Raw genomic sequence first — 11,047 nt, forward strand, 5'->3', positions numbered from 1 at the left:
AAGGAATTCCTTGTTTTGCTTTGCTTGTGTGCACGGCTTTTGCTTTATGTCTGTTTAATAAACTGTCTTTATCTCAGCCCACGAGTTTTCTCATTTTTACTCCTCTGATTCTCTCCCCCATCCCACTGGGGGTCTGAGCTGCCGACTGGGGTTAAAGCACAACACAAGTGTACATAATCTAACATATTTGGCAAGGGCTCTTTAGAAGAATAATTCGAAGGACAGAAGATTATGAACAGCTACCTCCACATAAAGAAACCCCAACTCTTAATTAGAAGAATGAAGAAACCAGGGAATTTATCAAATGAGTAAAAAGTGAGTGTTTCATCTTCATGAGATGTTTAGGGCATCAGGATCTTTCACAAACAGATGAAGAGCAATAGCACGTGTTACCACTTACTCTTTTGCCGTAGAAGACCACGAACTATTGAGTTCGTAGGTTGCTGCTTGAGTAAGTATTTGGAGCAGTGCACTACGTTTTGCATAAGAGGGAGAAAAAAATAAAATCAGATTATTGAGGTCAGTAAAAAAAACAACTTCCTTTTATCTTCACAAAAGGACCAGCATTTCACTTCAGGTGACAACTTTCTTGATTCTAAATTTCAGTAAGAATATAAAGATAAGATCATGTAAGCTACATTCTACAAAATGGTTCTAGGCATAAAGAACTGGGTAAGTGTTCAGCTTTGCAAAAGCAGAAACTCAGCTTCAAGGACTGATTTACATTTGATTTCTCTCGGTAATACGAGCAGAACCTTGTTTAGCCAGGAATTCTAGCTCAGTAGCTTTCTATCTTGAAAGAGCATGAGTTATTTTGATTACTGGATATAAAAAAATCATGAGAAATTTTGTCATATACCTTTATTAAATCTAAATTATTTTAATTCCATAATTTTTAAATATATCTTTGACTGAAAAGTGGAAGTTTCCATTAAGCCTGTTGCCTAATTTGCTATTTTTAGGAAAGTCGACATTTCATACTTTCTTAATACTTTCCCAATGAGGAACCCAAAAAAGAACTACACAGCAAAGCAGCTTTATTTCTGCCCTCAGCTACAGTTTCTAAATATTTTTTAAAATCCAAGTTTGCCAGAGATGCTCTCTTGACTTGAAATCGTAGAGAAAGCCTGCCCGAAGACAAGGGTCAATGCACTGCAAACTCATTGAAGTATCTGAGGCTGCACAAACATTTATCATCTTAGCAATATCTGCTGTAACACTAAATACCTTCAATAATTTCTATCACCGAAGGGGCTTTTCTCCCCATTAAACAAATGCAGCTGTCTTGGACAAAATTGCTGAGCTTGTGAAAATAATTCTCAGCCCCTTCATCCAATTACTCTTTTTCATAAACTTAGAGTCCAAGATATTCTGATTCTTGGTGTGCATTTACTCAGCTGCAACAGTACTGAGGTTCTTGGGCATTGGTAACTTGGAAATTCTACTGTAAGTTGGGCCTTTTAGCACACAATTTTGCACCTGCTACAAAAATCCAACTATAATGCTAAGTCACTAAAAAAGACTGCAAAGTTCTGTGTGGAGAAATGGAAGCAAAACCACTCAAGGGCAGATTTGATCCTATTTATCAGCAATCATTATAGATACATTAAATTTAACTTCACATTTTGATCTTTAAATTATTTTCAGTTCCTTTGCCCAGAAGGATGAGAAGTTCCAAATTGAAAAGTATGCTCTGCAACATCACTTAAAGACGTGACCTCAAGGTTTGTTCTAATACATACAGTCATGGAATATTATTTCATACATTTATTATGTATGTAACTGTGGAGACATCCCCGCATTAAGATAAACACTGTTGGAAAGACTGTGATGCAGACTGGACAATTCATTTGAAGCAGCAGGCTCATGTCCTTGCTCAAAACCTTTACCTAAGGCAACGTCATGTAGAACAGGTATGACAGAACAGCGCATCAGGGCTGTCTCACACTGTAGGTTAAAGTCATCAATGACAGCACAGGCAGGATGCACATATATACGTGGTCTCTTGAAGTGAATGACAAAACTATTCCAATGATACCCAGATTTCACTTAAAACACAGTCACAAGAAATACATAAACCCCTACCTAGTGATAATAAAAACCAGCAGAAATGAAGTCCAGGCTTCAAAGCACAGAAACAGCCAGTCCTTAAGTTTTTAGCAAAATCAAGCAAAGTACTTGGAAGATAAACAGCTGGATAGTCTGCAGTCAACCCACTTTGACTGGACCCTAGCAGTTCCTGTGTTAGGCCACTCAGTAATCAGACAAGATCTCAGAAAAATTAGCAGATTTACTAGATAGCTTTGATAGTCATATATTAAAATAAGTCACACTAGCAAAATATTTTAGCATTGACATTAAGCAGCTCTGTTGTTCATGACTCCAGAGTGGAAGGCTTGATGCTTCACTCATTAAATAGTTCATAGCACTCCTCAAATGAGATTGTGTTGGTAATCCTGATGTCCAGTCCAAATTACAGCAAGTGAAATTGCATTCTGCTTATCTAAATTCCCCCCACAGTATCTATATACAATTTTTATACTTGGCTAGCATTTAAAATGTTAGGTGCTGTTTCACATCAGAGGTTCCTGCCTGTCAGTCTGAAGGGAATCCATTATTACACATCTCTTGCGCTTATTCAAAGGTTTTTGGATTTTGCTTTTACTTAAATAACCACTATTGCTTGCTGTGGAAAACATTACAGAAATGTAGTTGTAGTACAGTAAGAGATGATGACAGGGAGAATCTTTCCAGATTGTGAGATTAACTGATAAAATCACCTTAAATATTTGAAGGTTAAAAATACAGACTTTTTTTTTTTACACTGTGAAAGTTTTTCATCTATTAAAAGCGGTATCTTACTCAAGACACTTTGATCAGTGCCAGGGTTAACAGGAACTCTTAATTTTTTCCACATCCCCATAAATTTTAAAGCCATTCTTCAATAGTCAGTATATGGTATTAGAAGTTATGAATACATGTTGAAGAGGAGGCATTTGGTGTGAAGCTATTAAGTGATACTGCTTATTTTCAAAATAAAATAAATGAGACAGACCCAAATTATGCTTTTCTTCGGATGAATTTGAGATTCAGTGAAGAAAGATGCACCTGATGAAAACACACCTGATGAGGAATGGGACACTCATACTTTGCAAGCAGTATTTAGGAAAAAAGACAAGAAATTAAATTATCAGAATTTTATTTCTGTTACAAATTATCACAATCACAATTAATATAAAACAGAGAAAGCACTGAGGAGACTTGACTGTTAGATACAAGATCTATTAAGGTGTAAAAGCCTCATCCAAGACTACTACTAGAAAATCTGTGAACGTATATTAGAGAAAACATTTCTATGCATCAAACACCAAGTGAAAGAGAATAAGCAGCATAGTATAATTGACAGGGATTAACACACCTTCATGTTATACAAGTTTCTGAAGGAAATGGAAGTTGGAGTAGCATTTCTACCCACGAGTCTTGTTTTGAGTAGACCTGTTTACAATTAGCTATTACGAAAAGCTTCAGCATAAAACACCAATCTTCATTTTAACTTATCCATGTTGTTCATACATTAGACAAGCTATTTCCAAAAGCATTTAAATTCTAGTCATGAAACTTCACACACTCTCTCTTACACTTGCTGCATAAGGCTAAAACGAATCACTAAAAGGAACATGAGGCTGCATTATTGCTTTGTAACAGGAACTTAGATGAAAATTCTTTATTGAGCTCCAAATAAAACATTGTTGCATCACTAAACAACTAAGAGTTTAAATATACAATTAATCATTTTAAAAAGTGTATAATATTATACACTTTAAGGCTTTAATACAGGAAATACAGAACAGGGTTTTCATACTCCGTAGCCTGTTTCATTGTTGTCTAGGCACACGGATAAGTACAATGCTCTAAGCAGTCCATAATTAACATGGCAGAAGTTCCTGAAAAAGAGCAAAATATAATTTATTTGTATACATCCCAAGACTACCAACTATGAATTCTCTGAAGACTGTCAGATTATAAGCAGTGGGATCAGGCAATTATACATATAATAAATGCATGCAGATTTATGGAAACCATTGCAGAAACTATCATTGAAATGCAGTGCAAATGTGATAAAAAGGTTCAATAAAGGCAAAGTAATTATATGGTTAATTATAATCATTAACATTACTCATTTGACCAGTAACACACAGAAATTGACAGTGTCAGAACACAAAATCCTACTAGAATGGATAAACACTTCTAGGTTACTTTGTCCCAATAAAAGAAAGGCTGCCTTTTACATTGATTTTTTTTTTAATTTAGGGATCTTTTTAGATTATTTTTCCCTTTCTTCAAAACCTAATGGATTTCTTTGCATAGCTTACTCCAAAGGAAAAACAAAAAAACCCCCAAAAAACCCCACAAAACAGAAATGCAATAGCAGAACACAATGCTAGCGCATGTTATTTCAGAAACTGTCACCAGACAGTTTTTGTACTGCAAATATGTAGTTTCTAAGAATATCTAATACCAGTGTTTGAACTGATGTAGCTTATTGTACACACATGTATAGGACATGAGAATTGATACAACTTGGTTTTTTGAATAGGTATGGAAACACATTTTATTAGGAGAAATAAGGTGTATCAATGTGGAACATTGGAAAAAGGAAGACTTAATGGATTTAAAATTCATACTACTGTCATGCTCAACATATGCAGACCTTTTTCTTAGCAGTATCAAATTTAGATCTTGCAACTCATTAAAAGAACAAATAAAATTGGAATAGAATGGTTAATTTTTCTGTCAAGGTGGGCCACAGCTACTTAATTGAAGCATCATATGGCCACAGACGACTCCATCTTCTGTCAGAAGCACGTCTGGCACATGACCAAAACAATCACTTCTGACCATAGGATGGGTGTGCTCTTAGGAGGGGAATTTTCTTTTAATTTACTCATGTGACCCGCAACATCCAGTCAAATGACATCCTGTCACACAATGGTGCACCCAAACAGCCTCTACATGATTTGACAGCAACACACTTTTTTTCCTCCCCAAAAAGGGAACCTGGAACAATTTAAGGATTTATAGGACTTCAGGGCAGAGTAGCAGAAAAGTGGCACAAATGCATGCTGATACATTGATCCTCCATATAGGAGGCACTAAGGAAAGATGGCATAAAAAAAAGTTGGATAAATTACAGAAGGTTGAATTCACTTCTGATTCACTTATTCGTCTACTAGCCATCCCTGCTACTAGATATTTTATTTTCAACCTATCAAGTTTCATCACATATGGTTAATATAAAGCTTCATATTTGCAAATGAAAACTTGCTATGACTTATGTAACTCATCATATTATGTGATTTAAGATGTGAACAGAAGTAGAGATTTGGTCAATTCCGTTATAAATATTTCTAAAAGATATTTATATACTCAGTTTTGCCATAGCAGTTTTAGCAGCTGATATCAAATCTTTGCCCTTTGAGCCCCAGAGGGCAGAAATCTTCCCCAAGCTCTCCTAACCTTAAAAGGGTCCTTTGCTTTAAATCTTTAAAATACTCTCAAAATTGTTCTAAAGCCATTTTTTAAGTACAAAAAGTTCCTTTAGCCGGTGACAGGAGTCTCTTAAATTTACTGTGGTATACAGAGGCAGTGCAACGTATGCAATATTTTAAAGTATAGAGCTGTATTTATCTAAGTCATGTCAACTAAAGGCATTAAGATCATGAGGTAACAGGAAGAATTATCATTCCAAGTAGGAAATAAAGAAAAAAACTGTTCTATTTAAGATATATGCAATCTGAGCATAAATACAGTTGTTAAATTATTTCTTGTTATATATATTTAATTCACCAGAAACAGTGGAGCTAGCTATTCTTCAGCTAATGTTTCTCAGTGGACTTGTTCTCCTTCATTTGTGCCAAAAATCAGTCTGCTCCTTGTGCAGAAATGCTTGACTTAGAAAATCATTCTACAAAATACTTTCTGTAGCTTTGGAAAACCATTTTAGACACATTTGCTGACTAGATTAGAGCTTTAAGTTCCCATTTGAACACTACTAGCATAAAATTGCATTCATTTTCTTTCATTTTCCTCTGTCCAATGAAACACTTAATTGGTTGAAATGTTGTCAAAGCTACTTATACCTTTCAATAAACAAACAACCAGAGAACAGTGTCCACACACTGGGACAATTTAATGTCCTGTTTAATGAGAGTTTTAAACTAAGACCTTTCCCACCAGAATTGAACACAGTCAATGATTTTTGCTGGCCTTCAGCTCAGTACCTGTAATCATTACATAAATTAAAGCCTTGGGCATAAAGAATTAAGGACCTGATCAAAAGCGCCATTATTTCTCTAATAATTTCACAGATGAGTAAAGATACCTACCAAAGCATCAGAAGATTAAGGTTTTAGTTCTCTTGGCTGTCCAAGGAGGTGGGTTTCCTGACAAGAGAAAAAAGATAGTTTTACTAAATTTCAAAGACTTTCAAATAAAAACTAAACAAAACAATGTAAACTATAATTAATAGAAACTTAATGATTAACAAAAAGCTTTAGATAACATTTGTAATGTTTAAGTTACTAGAATTTATGGAAAAATAATATATTACAAATTATTGGTTATGAGGTTTTACAGTTGTTTAATAGGGAATAGTTTGTCCAAATTTAACTAGCTAAGCTAAGGCTTTTTAGATTACTAATATAAATTAAATGTTTTAAAAGGAGAATTTAGGTGTCCTTAAGGTCTTTCCTACATTCTAAAATGAAATTTTCTAAGTTTCTGGTTTTATTGGTTATATTAAGATAAATTAAGTGAGATTAAAATCTTATTTGATTATTTACCTTGGCAAATGAAGACCGTTTTAAGGGTTACACATCCTCTGCCTCTGACGAAAGCGACCTCAATTAGTCAAGTCAGAAAGTCTTTAAAAGCTTTGTGTTTATTGCTTCCAGCACGGAGCGAGGTGGTCATTAACGTACCAAAATTCTCATAAAAATTCCAAAGTTGCACTAGTGAAAAAATGCTCAACAAGATGAAAACTAGTCACATCTTTTTCAGAAAATTCATTAGCTATTTTAAACCATTTTTAACAAAAATATTTTGATTTAATGTGGCACTCAAGCAGATCCATACCATTTGGATACTTTAAACAGCATTTATATCTACTGTGAATATATATATACATTTAGGTTTATACCATTTTTTAAAGAAGTTGCGCAATGTTTAATATGAGCCTTTTATACTGATCACTGTTAAATGTATTTCTCCCTGTTTACTACTATTTATGAAGTTTTATTATAAGATAAAGCATAAAATTAATCTCACACACACTGATTTTCTTTCAAAAGTTTATTTAGTATCAAGCAAGGGTAAAACTCTGCTTAACACTACAGAACATTTCAAGACTTGAGTTACAAAATACGACATTATTGGCATTTGTAATTTGCTTCCCTTTTTACGCATGTTTGCAAAGAGAAAAACTAGCAAATGGCTGAAAATAAAAACTATAAACTAAATTGTTGAAAACCTTTAAAATAAAAGGTTACGCTTATGTTAAAGAATGGACTAACATATTTAGTAAACCTATTTTTTGTTTAACACTAGTTAATCAAAGGTTATTTTTTTGATGACCTATTTTTTCAAATACAGTTTGGAAATAACAAAGTTCCTTGTTTTACATATCTTTATGTCCAGGTTGTTCTTTCAACAAAATATTTTAAGTTCAGTCCATCCATTCAGATTTTTAAGCGCTTTGATTTAATAAAAAGGGATTGTTCATAGAAAAAATTACTTTGAACAGTATACAGGACTGGTGGAGATTGGTTATTTCACAACATCAGACAGTACAATCAGTATCTGGCATATGGCTGGTCTCTGTAGACTCCTTTTGTTGTCCTTGCAGAAGGTGCCTTGTGTCTTGAGTTGGTCCATTCTTCTTGCCCTACAAGAACGGAAAATATAGTTAGACCCCTTCCAATGTTCTCAGATGCTGCACTTATTTTTTCCTTACTTAATTGTGAATTAGATAGCGACATTTTATTTACTGAAACCAAAGTGTACAAAGTGAAGTCTTACACTTCAATCAAAAAATCTGGGTACAATGCATCTGTACGAGCTACCCCACAAATGCTTTTTTGGCACATAACAGCAGGGAGTGTGACAGGCTAACGGCCTGTATTTAGGGCTCTGGCATTCAGCTGGACCTGCTTGTTGTAAATACACAGAAATGCCAGCTATAGTAGCAGACCTACAAATAATTATGCTAGGATGAAATGAATGGAGGATATGAATTATGTATAAGCAAAAAAGCTACCCTCAGAAATAAGTTTCTTTGCATCAGTACCAATTTAGGCTTAATTAAAATATGCAATCCAATAGTGAAAAGCCTCAAGTATCTCTACAAACACCTGTGACTTCTAATAATCTAGGGGCAATATTCGACTTCACTGTAAACATACACTTCCTCTAAAACACAAGAAATAGGAAGGCAGATTATGAAAAAATTAAAAGGGCAAGGGAGATTGCTTGTTTGAATTTTGACAAGAAAGTAAGTTTGTGAAAAGCTTGTGCTGTATTTAATGCCTCATAATCCTACCGCATTTTAGTGGTAATAAATATTAACAAAATGTAGCAAAGTATTGTCTTAATAAATGAGAATCAGACCTACTGTGCAGCATATTTACAACAAAAGAGAAGACAAGACCAAACGCAGAGTATAATAAAACCGTACTTAGGTACACTTTAATCAAGTAAACAAATCAGAGTACTGCCCCTGAGAGAAAAAAAACAAAAAAACCCCAAAAGCAAGCACACCTGAAAACACTGTGTGTGCTTCCCTATCTACTTTTGGAGAATTGCCCTGCCCTAAGTAGACAGGTGTCCAAGTGAACCCAGTGCACTCCAGAAACTAAGGGTGGAATCCAAATGACTAGGTATGGTAATCTAAAATGTAGGCATCGCTTTATCTTTTTAGTCAACTTAAAAAAAAAAAGTCAGTCAAAGAACCCCTGTACTTCTTTGAATGGTAAGGTAACTTCCTCAGATGGTAGATATCTGAAATTAGGTGACAAGAATCCCGTAAGTCAAGGGTCCAAGTTTCACAATCTCTTCATAGAGGTCTCATCCTAACTACTTTATTTTTAAAAATTTAAGTGGTTGCCTGCAGAGCCTAGGTTATATATCATACCTAGGCATCCTGGCCTGTATCAGAAATAGTGTGGCCAGCAGGAGGAGGGAGGTGATCGTGCCCTTGTACTTGGCACTGGTGAGGCCGCACCTCGAATCCTGTTTTGGGCCCCTCACTACAAGAAGGACATTGAGGTGCTGGAGCGTGTCCAGAGAAGGGCAACGAAGCTGGTGAAGGGCCTGGAGAACAAGTCTTATGAGGAGCGGCTGAGGGAACTGGGGCTGTTTAGCCTGGAGAAGAGGAGGCTGAGGGGAGACCTCATCGCGCTCTACAACTACCTGAAAGGAGGTTGTAGCGAGGTGGGGGTTGGTCTCTTCTCCCAAGTAACGTGTGATGAAGAAGCATAAGAGGTTGCTTCTCATGTATGTTACTCTGTTACCAGATTCCTGTGGAACTTGCCTGAGTTTAATTCTTTCAGCCTTACACCAAATTTGAACTTGTTCCTTTTACCTCCTAGGCAAATGTTCTGACCATCTAGAATTATAGAATCATAGAATGATTAAGGTTGGAAAAGACCTCTAAGATCATCCCGTCCAACTGTCAACCCAACACCACCATGCCCACTAAACCATGTCCCTAAGCACCACATCTACATGTCTTTTAAATACTTAGATGAGGTTGGACTCGATGATCTTAGAGGTCTTTTCCAACCTTAATCATTCTATGATTCTATGATTCTAGGTGGTCAGAACATTTGCCTAGGAGGTAAAAGGAACAAGTTCAAATTTGGTGTAAGGCTGAAAGAATTAAACTCAGGCAAGTTCCACAGGAATCTGGTAACAGAGTAACATACATGAGAAGCAACCTCTTATGCTTCTTCATCACACAGAAAGCAAGGCTTATATTAAGCAAGGAAAAGAACCCTAGCCTAACAGTAAAAGTAGCTGGCTGAGGGGTGAGAATTAAAAATATCGTAGCTTTTAAGCACCGCTGCAAGGAACTGTTTAAATGTAAAAAGCAGGTTACAGTTTAAGGGGAATCCTTGCTTCTTTTCAAGCAATTGGTCAAATCAGTAGGGTAAAGAGTCACCTTACTTTTTACCAGTTTTCATTTTGGTGCCATTCAGGGCTCCAAATCCTAAAAATACTGCTATTCTTCCTACATCCTCTGGATTGGCACCAAAGCTTCTCAGAGCAAGAAAAGTTCAGGTACTTCCTGGGAAACTGAGTTTCCTCCTGGCCAGCACTAGGCAATTATCTGCTCACTATGCAGTCTTATGAATTTTAGTCCAAGACACCTAATATTCTTTACATACTCTAAGGATGATTATTAGTATCTAACTCTGCATTTAATGATGTATTTGAGGATCAGACAGTTAAGAAATAAAGTGTATAACTGTTTATTTGTATGTGCAAAAACTTCAATGGCTGTAACACAATCATTCTTCAAGTTATTTATAGTTTTCCTCTCAACTTGAGTAAATACATCACTTAGTATTCTAAGTGGCTGTGCTTTGATAAATAGAAAACCAATTTTAAATGCAAAAGCAATGAAAAATCCATATTTTCAGCCTTAAATACTGCAATCCACATTTTTCCCCATCAGTCAACTCTGTCTACATTAAGCAGTTTCATACATTTTTTTCCCCCCGATTTTGCATTCATGAAATAGTCTTAGAAGTATCAGGCTTATAATGGCAAACAGTTTATTTTAATGCTGAAATAAAGATTTAAGCTATATATCTATCAAGACCAATTGAAAGTGCTGGGGGACAGAGGAATTTCAAGTGACCTCTTCTTTTGGTGAACTGACTTTCCCCTTAAGCAAAATAATTAGTTTAAGCAGATTACATTGAGCAAACTTCTGTATTAGGTGCATTTATCATAACAACTTAGTTGAGGTTATTTTAGTTTTCAGCAG

General features: G+C 35.4%; 1 protein-coding gene across 1 annotated transcript in view; it reads right to left on the reverse strand.

The window, feature by feature from the left end:
* Nucleotides 1-7,335: 7,335 nt before the first annotated feature.
* Nucleotides 7,336-11,047, reverse strand: part of LOC104080402 (KH domain-containing, RNA-binding, signal transduction-associated protein 3-like) — a gene marked incomplete at its 5' end in the record, with an annotated part of 56,203 nt that continues 52,491 nt past the window's right edge. The window contains one exon of the mRNA XM_009582783.1: nucleotides 7,336-7,942. Within this exon, the coding sequence (XP_009581078.1) occupies nucleotides 7,851-7,942 (92 nt within the window). The remainder of the gene's footprint in view (nucleotides 7,943-11,047) is intronic.

The sequence above is a fragment of the Fulmarus glacialis genome, unplaced genomic scaffold, assembly GCF_000690835.1.
Source record: "Fulmarus glacialis isolate BGI_N327 unplaced genomic scaffold, ASM69083v1 scaffold5718, whole genome shotgun sequence".
NCBI classification, from domain to species: domain Eukaryota; kingdom Metazoa; phylum Chordata; class Aves; order Procellariiformes; family Procellariidae; genus Fulmarus; species Fulmarus glacialis.